Source organism: Alexandromys fortis, unplaced genomic scaffold (assembly GCF_014885135.2).
Source record: "Alexandromys fortis isolate MF-2015 unplaced genomic scaffold, M_Fortis_MF-2015_v1.1 scaffold_134, whole genome shotgun sequence".
NCBI lineage: Eukaryota > Metazoa > Chordata > Mammalia > Rodentia > Cricetidae > Alexandromys > Alexandromys fortis.
This window is the reverse complement of record NW_026068007.1, coordinates 3,235,659-3,248,301: the sequence shown is the minus strand read 5'-3', so window position 1 is coordinate 3,248,301 and position 12,643 is coordinate 3,235,659. Positions and strand designations below refer to the sequence as shown.

Below are 12,643 nucleotides of genomic sequence, written 5' to 3'. Positions count from 1 at the left end.
GTGCCACCCAGCTAAGTGGTGAGCTGAAAAGTCTCGATGCAGAACATCAATAGGGTATTAGTGTCTGACACAGCGCTGAGACAGGACATTGTTCTTGGCCAACACTAAAGTTACATCACATAGATTTTACTATGCTTCTCGTATATCATTCATGAATGAATCATTAGACACCTATTTAATGCTCATCATGAATCCTTGGTTTCATAATATCCTAGGCAAATGGCTACTACGCAGTAGTTTTACAGCGCTAAAATTATCCACTAAATTATAACCTGGGTACCACAAGAGACCTAGGCTCCATCAATATGCTGCAGAAGGCAGTGGCCATAACCCTATACACATGGCCTAATACAAACGTTCTTAGAAAGTTTTTAATAAATCTGTAATTCATAATCAAGTGTGCTTCAAAATGAAATGCTTTGCTTCTTCTGAATAATTCATTCAGGGTCTCTACAGACATTTCCCTTTATCTCAAACTTCTTCTGGACATTCTCTTACAGTCACATATGTTTCCTTAGGTTTACAATAAAGTTAATTCCATATGAAAATGCACGTGGGTAGAATGCTTGCCATAGCCACAGAGTCCTGGGTCATCCCCCACCCCCAGCCCCACATTAACTGGTATGGTGGGACACTCATTATCCTGGAACATGGAGATGGAGGCGGCAGGATGAGAAGTTAGAAGTCTTTCTTAACCAACAGCAAGTCTGAAACCAGTTTGGGCTACATGATACCTTAATCCATCAATTAATAAATGCACAAGTACCCAGAAAAGTATGTAGATGAACCATTTTATGCATTAGGGGTTAATGATTTTCCCTGAAATGACAGACACTCAGAGAATAAAGTCATTAGTTGAGTGGACGCTTTAACACACTGCTTGTCTCTTTAAGTTGCCTATTAAAATGCTCTCACCACCATCTTTAAGGAACAGCATAAACCTAAGCATACAGACGGACACCACGGTCTCACCCCAGCGTTTCTCAGAAACCATCTGGCCCTGTCTTCTTTACTAAACCTAAAACAAAACTAAGACACACTAACAACATACATCTTCTTAAGCTGCATCCTCTCTCTGTGACCTCGCTCACATGCGGGATGTGACGGAGTCAGTCTCACAGAAGCAGAGAGAAGATGGGGGCTGCTAGGGACTGCATCTGGGAGGACTTACTGTCCCTGCAGAAGACCTAGGTTCAGTTCCCAGCACCCACACCCGGGGGCTTACAACCGTCCATAACTCCAGTTCCAGGAGATGCAACACTCTCTCGTCTCCGCCATAGGTACCTGCACATACATGGGCACATGTACTTACAGGGATACACAGGCACATAAGTGAAATTAAAAATTAAATAAATCTTTTTTTTAAGGTGGTTAGTAGAGGCCAGAGGCTGACTAAGGGGCACCAAGTAACAGACGGGAGAAACTGGTTCTGCACAGATGCGGGCAGGAGGTTGACTAGAGAGCAGCGATGTGCTGTGTGTTGCCAAAAGCTAGAAGAAAGAACTCTGAACATTTTCACCATAAAAAGTAACAATGTTAGAGGAGACAATGCTATGGGAGACAATGTTAGAGGAGAGGGATAGTTTTGATATGATGTGAACACATGAAGTTGGGTTTTGTTTGTGTGCTTGTTTTTCCATTATTAAAAAATAAGTGTAAAGCTGGGCGCAGTGGCACAGCACCTTGGTAGTGGTTGCCCAGCAGGCATGAAGTTCTAGTAACCCGGCCTTGGTGGGGACACCTACAATTCCAGCACTTGGGAGCCACAAATAGAGACACCTGTGTCAAGGTTATCCTGCTCTACATATCCAAACTGAGGCCAGCCTTGGGTACATCAGACCCTGTCTAAAAGTAAATTAATAAAATAAAAACCTCTTCAAGTTTTATGGACTTATATAAACAAAAATCATGTGACTTTCTCTTCAAAACCACTTAGATATTAAAGAGTATCACATTATTGTACTGTGAGAAGTAAAACAGACACAATGGGAAGTAAAAATAGCATTCTAGATAACTTTTAAACAGAAAGCATTTTCATTACAAATAGCATTTGACCTCAAGACAATCCTAGCTATTAAAAGCATTCATGTTTTCTCTTTTGAATAAAGAAAATATTTCAAACAAGTAACTTGGCAAGTAACTTGACAAGTTAACAACTTGAAATGATTCATGCATTTATTTTTGTTTTTCTCTCTTTTTTTGTTTGTTTTTTTTGGGGGGTGGGTTTTTTTGTTTTGTTTTGTTTTGTTTTGTTTTTTGAGACTCTTGCTATGTCCATGCTGGCCTTTCATAATCCTCCTGCCTCAGCCTCCCAAGTGCTAAGGTTATAGGAAAGTGCCACAAAGACCAGATATTTATTTGTTTCCAAATTTTAAATTTCATCTTGTAAACTCAAAGGGTATTTGAGTCAGGTGTGAAGGCCCATGTCTTCAATCCCAGCACTTGAGAGGTAGAGGCAGGTAGATCTCTGAGTTCGAGGCCAGCCTAGTCTACAAAGCAAAGGAAGTTCCAGGACAACCAGGATTGTTACACAGAGAAACCCTTTCCTGGAAAACCAAAGGGAAAAAAAAAGACAGAAAAGAAGAAACAAAAAAAAAAAAAAAGAAAAGAAAAGAAAAGGCATTTGAGGTAGCAAATGCAAACTTATTAGCTGTTTATTTCATAAGTAAGGTCTTTAAAAATCCACCAAAAATAGGTGTAATCCTATAACAGAGACAGACATTCTTGAGCTAAAACACTCCTTTTATCTACTAATAACTTAATATAGAACACTATATTTTCAAAACACACATTAAAAAAATCATATAAACAATTTTTGCTCTAAGTTTAAAAAAAAGGACTTGTCAGACTACAAGGCTTAGTTAGAACTACTAAAAGGTACTTAGGATAAATTTTAAAAGAGCTAGGATGTAGGACACATACTAAAAAATTAAATTTTAGTCTTAAAAGGCATGTAGCTAAAATTATATGAGACATTCATTTATTTTCTTATCTACTAACTGTTTGTAGGAGAAAGAATGAGACCAGCAGGTACACTGACTCATCACACCTCCTTCCTTCACCCCCTGCCTTAAAGGCCTGTGAAAGCCCAATTTGGAAGCTGAAGCAGGAGGATGGCGACAAGTTCAAGGCTAGTCTGGGTGGGCAACAAAGGGAGTTCCAATCCAGTTAGATATAGAGTAGAATTCTCAAAAAGGACGAAGAGGAGGAAGAATGGCCTAAGCATTAAAGTCAACTGTGCAGGGTGGAATCTGTAGACGTCCACCCTGCAGGGTATCTCTGCAGACAGTCTGAAAGCACAGTCTAAACAAAAGTGATTCGCATTTCTCCCAGACAGCTTCCAAAGGTCCAAGATGTAGACAATGCCTTCAGGGGGAAAACAAACAAACAAACAAAAGGGACAGATCACAAAAAACTGGTGATATGGGCGGGCAGGCAGCCGGAAGACCAACAATGAGCAGTCTCCATTTACAAACGTGGGCTGTCCCAGCATCCAGTGTTGAAGTCTTCACCAGAGATACCCTCTGCCTGGCCGAGCAGTCTCTTTGATGGAAATGTCTAGATCACATGACCTAATGTGCCTACAAAGACACAGAACAGGTTGTCTCCAGGTGGCATCCCTCCTCATAAAGAATTAATGGTGCCCAACAAAGCAAAAGAGACACCAGGCAGCTGGCTGGGAGCAAGGCCAGTGAGAACCGAACCACCAGGCTCAGGTCTCATTACCAAGCCAATTAAAGGAATGAGAAGGCTTCCAAAGCATGACAATGCCTTGTAGCTACTAAAACAGAGTTTAATTAGAAATTACCTAAAGCTTTGGTTAATTCTTAAAGCCTTGGTCTTCCTTCCACTGGTTTACATGGAATAGATAATTCAGAGTCCTAGCTTCCAGCCATTTATATCCATCCTTAGGTCAGGGAGACACTTAGAGGTAGAGACTATTGTCTAGCACACAGGAGGCCCTGAGTTCCGTCTGTAGCATTAGGAACAAACAAGCAAACACAAGATCATGTTGTTAAAGTTATAAAACCTACTTTACAGGAAGTAGGAATTTTATCAGGTTAGATATACAAATAGACAGTTATGGATACACCGAAGAAAGGAGTCCAACTTCATCTAAAGCGGTGGTTCTCAACCTTCCTGGCACGCCGACCCTTTAATACAGGTCCTCATGTTGTGGTGACCACCCCCCAACCATGAAATTATCCCGTTGCTAGTTCATAACTGTAATTTTGCTACTGTTATGGATTGTAATGTAAATATCTGATATGCAGGATATCTGATCTGTGACTCCTGTGAAAAGGGTCGTTTGACCCCTGAAGGGATCAAGACCCACAGGTTGAGAATCTTTGGTCTAGATAAAGAAGTACTTCTTAGAAAAGTTTATTTGTAGTTGGGTGTTGTGATTCATACTTGTAAACCCAAAACTTCAGAGACTGAAGGGACTATGGGTTTGGGTCCAGCCTGGATTACATAGAGTTTCAGGCCACATGACAAAAGTATAAATAAAAAACTGTTTAAAAAGATTTATTTTATCTCTGTGTGTGTGTGTGTTTGTCTGTGTATGTATGTGTATGTATGTGCACTGTGTGCTGGTGCCCTTGGAGGCCAGAAGGCGGCTCAGGTACTACGGAGCCAGATATTCAGGCAGTAGTGTTGATCTTTTTAAGCATTGATGGGAAGCAACCCTTCATTTCTTTTGCTGTGCAGTGAAAGCTTTGGCTTGACAGTAGTAGAGAGCTAAAAATGGAATGTATATACGTGTAGCCCCTACCCTCACCCATCCCCTCTAGCTGGACCACTAGTGCAGTCTCCAAACCCACAAGATTTTACTGCGGTTAAAGTTATAGAAACCGTTTATATCAGTGTTCATTTCTTCCTCCAGAGACATTGCCAATTTATTACCACCAACTAGCATTTTTTTCTTAAATGTATTTTTGTCTGTGCAGTATGTGTGTGTGTGTGTGTGTCCGCCAGATATCAACAGCAGTTACCTTCCACTCTCTCTCTCTCTCTTCCTTACCTTTTGAGAGCTCTCCAGGGGCTCACAGTTGGCTTGTCTGGCAAGCCAGTGTACTCTGGGATCCACCTGCACCATCTCCTCTGAGCTCTCTCCAGGATCCACCTGTCTCCCTCTCGGGCACTACAGTTACAGCCACTAAAGCACACCAGGCTTTTCACACACGGTGTTAGAAAGCCACACTCAGGTCCTCATGCTCTTGGGGTAGAAAGTTTATGAAGGGAGCCATCACCTTAGTAACTCCGCGTTAGCACCTCCCTCTGCCTTTTGTGGGGGTGCAGGGGCGGCAGTTGAACACAGGGTCTTGCTCAGGCTAGGTGGGCAATACAGCACTGAGTTACACCCCCAGCTTCAAGAGGCACTTCCGTAAAACACGGGTGTATCCCACGCCAGTTTATAATCCTGCAAATGGCTCCTCACTGAAGCCCGAAGGACGATGATGTGAACACTGGACACAGCTCCCACCTCACTGGTCTGTTCTCTCCCGCCTTTGTCCCCCTCTTCTCAGCTAGGCAGGCCCTTCCTCTAGCAGACATACTACCTCTGGACTGCAAAAGGAGGGCAGTAGTGACAGTCACCTAGAAGCCACTTTTGCTATGTAAAATGCATGGACTCCCTCTCCGGGGCCCACAGGGTGACTCAAAGCAAGAGGAAAGCCCCAGCGAGGTCTCTGCCTTCATGCTGGGCCTTTTTCACCGAAGGCTCAGAGATAAGGTACCTCCTAAAGCCTTCCTCTTGAGTCACCTAAGTTCCGGGAAGAGTGGAACCTCCCAGCACTGACCGCCACCCCCGCCTCCACAGATGAGGACAATTGTCCATGGCTGTACCCTTAGACACTAACCGACTAACAGACTACCAACTTACCTGACCAGTTCGCATTGCCACAGCAGAGGCAAGAATGAGTCAACAGTGTCCAGGAGCAAGACACTGGACACAAGAGTGACTAGGACTGCTTCGTTATGCTTGCTTGTTTTCTATTTAAACCTTAACAAACTTGGGGTCTGTCTGGGATGTTCTTCCCAGTGTGGCCACATTCAACACACTGTCCTTCCTCTACTTTTTCTACTGGTCTTTTTTGCTGGCATATCTATATGAGTGTCCAAACCTACTGAGAGGCAAGGTGCAGAGGCTCAGCCCAGCAAGGGACCGCCAGCCTCACGCTTGCTGAGGGCTGCCTCCACCATCCTGCCACATCCGGCAATGGAGAGGGAAGGTTCATAAGATGGAGCAGAAGGAACAGCGAAGGCAGAGAATGGCAAATGAAAGCCAGTGGGCAAGATACCAAGGAAAGGAGGTAGCATGGGTACAGGGGCCTCTGACACGGAAAAAATGCAACCCTCCCCCACAGCTCTGAATGCCTGTTTTCTTTTGTTTTGTTTTGTTTATAGCCCTGCACGGCAAACCTGGAGCAAATCACCACCCTCACCTTGACCTCCCCACCCCCACTCCTTCTCCGGTCTTGTCTCAGTCACCCTAGCTGAGGATGACCTTGAGCTTCTGATTTTCCTGCCCCGGCCTCCAGGGCAGCGCTGGGACCACACGTGTGTGCCACCACCCCGGAGTGAAGTAGCACTTCTCCCTGCCTGCTAGGCAAGCGCATTACCCACTGAACCACACCCCCAGCCCCAGACTCTCAAATTCCAATGTGTAAATTTAATTAGATCATTCATTGATAGGCCGTCACTGGAGACACCTCCCCAGGGTACCTGTAAATTAACTGTTCTCCAAGGAGTCGGCGTGCTAAAGACCCCCTCAGGACCTCGCTAGCATCTCTCCTCCCCCACACTCGGCCTGACAAAAGGACGCATTCTTCCGTTTGTTTTCCTTCTTCCTTCATTTAGGTTTTGAGGTTCTGCTTTATTTCAGAACTGGCGTAAACAGCCGGACAGCTGGATACAATAGCTCTGAGGACTCAAGCCTACAGTACAGTTTTCTAGAATTCTGAGGCGCTTTCCCCACAGTGGGCATCTACTGGGAGCGCTGGGAACTGAGGACAAACTACGGAGGCCAGAGGGAAAAGAGGAAGCCTCTCGGGTGGGGGTGGGAGTGTCTCACAGGGTCCCTGGAACAATAAGCACTTACTACACTTCTTCCCAGTCAGCAGCCATGGAGGCCTGGCTCAGCTTGAGAGGCCCTGGGCTACTGGAGGCCAAAGCTGAACTTGCCATAAAGATAATCAGTCCTGGGAAAGACAAAAAAAAAAAAAACTTTTCCTATCTAACCATATCTAAATAAACGTGGCAATTCTCACTCTGGAAAAAAAATAAGTACTATCCCCAACCAGAAAACTAGGGGTAGAGAAATGGTAAAGAGAAAACAACCACACTGGACTCTAATTCTGCACTTGTGGGCAGGCAGGAAGGTGTCACGCTTTGAGAAATCTAGGCCTGGCCACACTGTAGGGCTATCTAAAAGAACGGCCAGTTTCACAAGGACACCGAGCCTGATTGCTCAGGGCTCACAAACATTTCACAACTTGCCGTTACCTTGGAAGCACCCGGATTTTGGTTGGCCTGATGAAATGGCCCCAGTTGGTAGCTTTAGCTGGGACAGAATTCATCAGCACCCTCATAAGTACTCCTGCTATAAGGGAGATACATTTTAATGGTACTTCTGTATTTAAAAAAGTACATGCCTCTTTTCTGACTTGACAAACGACGTGCTACACACCAGTTAATCACAGGCAATGCAGACTGAAGACCGATCTCAGATACTGAGCCCGGTCAGCCCTTCACCGCAGAGCCTCCCATGAGTCAGCCTCTCTTCATTCACTACTCTGTGTTGACTTACTAGTGTTTATGTGCTCGGTCATTGCTTTATTTCCATGCTTTAGACTGTTTTAGTATTCTCTAAGTATTTTGTTAACAATTATCTGAAAAGTAACTATTTGCTGCTTAACTGAATTAATTTGTAAGCAAAATGTGTTTTAGTGAACTTGAGTCTTCATGCCTTGTTTACTGAATTATAACTAATTAATTCACTAATAACCCTGCACCACAGCCTTCCCTAGGGTAGAACTAATAAATTCCACCCTCACCCTCGGCCTAGCCCACGTTAGAGAAGTGGGAGGGGGGGGGCACTGTCAGAGATGAGATCCTGCTCTTCTACCTAAAAATGGCTATTGCCTGCCTACTAGGCTGACTGACAGGCAAGGGGTCAGCTCAGACATTGTCACCAGCAAGGTACACGCCATTGGTTGGACCCTTTAGATGACTGTAGAATCCCACAATTATAAACACAAAATGAAGGAAACTGTGCCTCGTGCTTCTGCAAGAAGGGAGCAACCCAAATGTCACCTCTGTGTCTTCATATATTCCCGAAAGAGGTAGTTGTTCATGCACCCTTGGAGGACAGTTCTCTATTGGTAGTGAGATCCTGCCTTTTAACATGGGACCTCCCCACTACAAATGTATAAAACAAGGCAGTCAGGTGTCTCTTCCTGCAGTTTACTAAGAAATGCCCAAGTTCTGTCCCAAAGAAAACCAAGACTGCACAAGGGATAGGAAAACAATGTTTGGGCTACAGTGACCTTCTCTCTCCCGGCGTCACACTCAGCTCTAAGCCGGGTGGGAGCACCTATTTTCTTTCCTCCTGCATGCATTTGCTCTTTGAGTAACAGGTTTGATCCACTAGTGCCCCACCCCATCTTTAACTCAGCCAAAGAACACTCTGCTACAACTAACTCAACAGTGCCGGAATCTGCCAGCCTAAGGAAAACAAATATTCAGAAAGTACCACCTGCCAATCCTCCTCCCCTTACGGCACTCAGTACAGCTTGCATTTTTGCCAGGAACCCCCGTCCCACGCACACCCAGCCCACACCCTCCTGAAAGATGCGCTGTGATGCTATCAAAACCTGTCTTCTCAGAGCCGGAAAATTCACAGAGCAGCTTCTGGGCAAGACTCTCGGTCACCAATTTAAAATGCTCACTGGTTTTCCTGGAATTCCAACCGAGCATCTTATACATCTGAAAGGCTTAGAAAATGCGACGGATTTTAAATCCAAAATTTTTATGGCGTATGTACACAGTGTGCTGCGTCCTTAAATATTCTACCATAGGGAAATGTGTCTTTTATTATATAGTCTAAAGCTCAGGTAGAAATCTTTAACCCAGAAAAATGGGACACGCTCAACTTCAAGGTGTCCAGAAAGATGAGAGACAGGCTCGAGGTGCAGGGAAAAAAATAAATAAATAAACTGAGCTGAAGTCATTGAACATCTACTATTTATTCATCAGGCGGTAGTTGAGCGCTTCATACACATCCGCCCGGTGCATCTCATAAAATCCAAGAAGCAAGACTTCTTACCCAGTGTTTGAGCTGATGAGATGGACACTCACAAGGGGTGAATGACCTGGCCAAGGTAATCGCAGCCAGTTGGAGACCAGGGATTTGAACCAGGCATACACCTTTCCACGTAGGTGAAAACTACACGCTGTACTGTTGCCACAGAGACGCGGCTAAAAAAACGCCTACTCCTGTGAGAAAATGAGTACCTCAGAGTAAACGTCCGAGGGTTTTCGGACGACCTACACATCTGGCCATCGGAAATCCTCACATGGGTTAAGACGTCTGTGTGTAAAAGCCCTATCCATGCAAACCTGCTACTAAACTTCATCTCCGGGGTATAAAAACTGCTTTCCAGAATTAAATTGATTTCCATGGGCGCCTTCAGTCCCGGGGCAGTTCAAAACCTCTTATCAACACACTCAGCAATATACCGCCTATTGTTTTCAGTCCCAAACAAATAAAACAAATACCCTGTGATTCTACAAACTGGCAGAGCCGCGGTCTGAGCGAGTAAACACTGTGGTAGTTCTGCCTAAGGAAATGGTTGTTTTCCTCTCGTGGGCACACGACAAGCCCTGTGCGGATAAACATCACTGCCGTGAGGCCATGAGGAGTCCACCCGCCAAATATTTACAAGTAGTATTTACATCTACTCTTTCTGGCTTTTTCCACGCCAACTTTTCTAAGCAGGTGTCCCTGACTACAGCCGATTGTTCAAAAGCCGCCACTGATGTAACCGGTGGGTGGTTATTTATTTTAAAATATTTTTTAATTACAGTTTGAAGTCTTATATCAAGAGAAGACAGCGGGGAGAAGAAAGGGTCCCCCTCAACGGACGGGTGAGGGGCGAGCCCCGCTTTCCGAGCACTCTTCCCCAGGTAGCTCACCAGGATGCCCATCACGTCCGTCCAGAGGCGGGAGAACGCCTCGGAGGTGCCGGCCTCCGGCTCAGGTTCCTGCGCGGCTTCCACCTCGGGTTCGGGCTCGGGCTCCGGCTCCGGCGCCGGCGCCGGGCCAGCAGCTCCCGCGTCCTCCTCCATGACCGCGTCCCCGTGCGTCCGGGTCCCCGCGCTACCCACGGCCCACAGCCGCGCGTCGGCCGCCGGGGCGCAATGTCCCGCCCGCGGCGTCACCGGGCCGCGCCCCCGCGTCGCATGCCCCAGGCTGCGCCGGGTACGAGCCCCACTGCCAGGACTCTGCACCTCGATTCGCAGCGACCGCAATTGACAACTCCAGAAACTTTTCCTAGCCGGGCGGGGCGCAGCAACAGGGTAGCTGGAGCAGAGTCGGCACCACTGGCTGCGGCGGGGAGCTCGTAGGGCGAGGGAGCTAGGAGCCCCCACGGCACAGGATCTGTGTCCTGCGATGGGGACCGGCTCCGGGCGGCACGCGACTCGCCTCTACTGGAGAGTCTGCGCAGGGCCGGACAGTGGACAGAGGCGCCTGTGAACACGGGCTAGCCAGTCCCGGACCCCTCTCTTCGGAATGAGCTCTTCCAACTCCACATGACTCCCTCCCCTCCAGGCTCAAGAAAGCTTTTAGCAACAAAAGGTGCTCTGATGTCAGGCGCTTTGCGTGGAAATGAGCCCCAGCCCAGCCAACAAATCGCCTGTTGAAAGCGCAGCAGCGCCGCGGGCCCCGGACCCCGCACAAGTCCCCAATCGCGCCATTCACTTCGCGCCTTCCTCCACAGAAACAGCCGAAAGTTAATCTTTAAGCTGCTCGCTTAAACGAGGGGTTAGTATGGTGACAACCCACACCTCGCCCTTGGGCAAGTCGAACAACCCATGCAATCACAGCCCTGTCTGTCGGCCCAGGCTTCTTGGAAAACAGAGTGTGACGAAGCTTGCCTGGGCACGAGCCATTGTTTGGGTCCTTGGAAGAGTGGGGACATTTTGGCTCCCAAGTGGCCACGGTGCTGTTCAACTTACAGGGTTTTCGGGTAATTAGGGGAGACCATCTTTGGGTTGTAAGGGGGTTTTTTTTGTTTGTTTGTTTGTTTTGGTTTTTACACGAAAAGGGTTTTTTATATGAAAAACACAGGCAAGGGGTATGTTCAAAATTAAAGGTTAAGCCGGGCGGTGGTGGCACACGCCTTTAATCCGAGCACTCGGGAGGCAGAGGCTGACGGATCTCTGTGAGTTCGAGACCAGCCTGATCTACAAGAGCTAGTTCCAGGACAGGCTCCAAAACCACAGAGAAACCCTATCTCGAAAAACCAAAAAAAAAAAAAAAAAAAAAAAAATTAAAGGTTAATTTTATGGCCGTTCAGCCCATGCACACTCCAGGCCAGTGTGTTTTTAAAAGGAAAAAGCCCCCACCCCCATTTTCTTTTTCTCCACTCAGAGAATTTTTCCTAAGAGATGACATTTTGTGAAACTAAAGAAATACAAGGATATCTGTCCCTTATTGCAGACTTGGGTTAAAGAGTTGGGGTGGACAGGGGATGAAGCGGGGGACCCCAGGGACAGAACAATTTTACAGTTTCTCCTTTTCTTTCTCAGCTTAGATAGATGGAAGCAGTTAAGCATGTCCTCTGTATCCTCTCGGCCTTGAGAACACCAATCTGTGCAATGGGCGAATAGCTCTCATTGACGAACTCAAAAAAAGAAGTGGCCAGGAGAGATGGTTGGAGAGCGGAGGAGTGGTGGGGTAAAGTGCTTGCTTTGAAAGTGAGGACCTGATTTCAAATCCCCAAAATCAAGTAAAAACCTAGACTAGCCATATGGGCCTATAATCCCAGGACTGGGATGGAGGGACAGCAGAATTCTTGTGACTTTGGTGGCCAGCAAGTCCAGACAGCTCATGAACTCCAGGTTCAGTAAAAGAACAAGTCTCAAATAAAATAAAATAAGGTGGTGAGTGGTAGAGAAAGTCACCTGACATCAACCCCTGACTTTCAAAGGTATGTGCATGAGTATACACACACACACACACTTACACAACACACATATACACACAACACATACATACACACACAACACACACATATACATACACACATAATACACATATACACAATACACACAAACAAAGATTTTACTATCCTTCCCCCCAATTTTTTCTGTGTTTTAATTGAAGAGCCCTAGACCCTGAATCACTGGGTCTGATGTTTCTCTGGGCTGATGCAGTTAAGCCCAGGTGGTTCAGGCTTCTCTGGTGCTGTTTGGTGCTGAGAGCCAAACAAGCTTCACTAAGAAATGTGAGTTTTAAAAGAATTGGTCTTGTCTATTAAAGACATCAAAACAAAGAAATGGCTAGCAGAGGAAAGTAGCCTTCACCCATGACTTGACGGGGATATTTTAGAATTTTGACTTCAGGAAACTTAGAGCC

At 46.1% G+C, this 12,643-nt stretch overlaps 1 protein-coding gene across 3 annotated transcripts in view; it reads right to left on the bottom strand.

Moving 5' to 3' along the window:
* Positions 1 to 12,643, bottom strand: part of Sash1 (SAM and SH3 domain containing 1) — a 226,196-nt gene that overhangs the window by 159,781 nt on the left and 53,772 nt on the right. The window contains exon 1 of one of the 3 annotated variants that reach the window (XM_050161630.1): positions 10,198 to 11,036. The exons of 1 other annotated variant lie outside the window; for it this stretch is intronic. In XM_050161630.1, coding sequence (XP_050017587.1) covers positions 10,198 to 10,350 — 153 coding nt within the window. In that variant the 5' untranslated portion in view covers positions 10,351 to 11,036. Of the gene's footprint in view, positions 1 to 10,197; positions 11,037 to 12,643 lie in introns of those variants that run through there. One more of the 3 variants, XM_050161631.1, reaches the window with a different exon arrangement.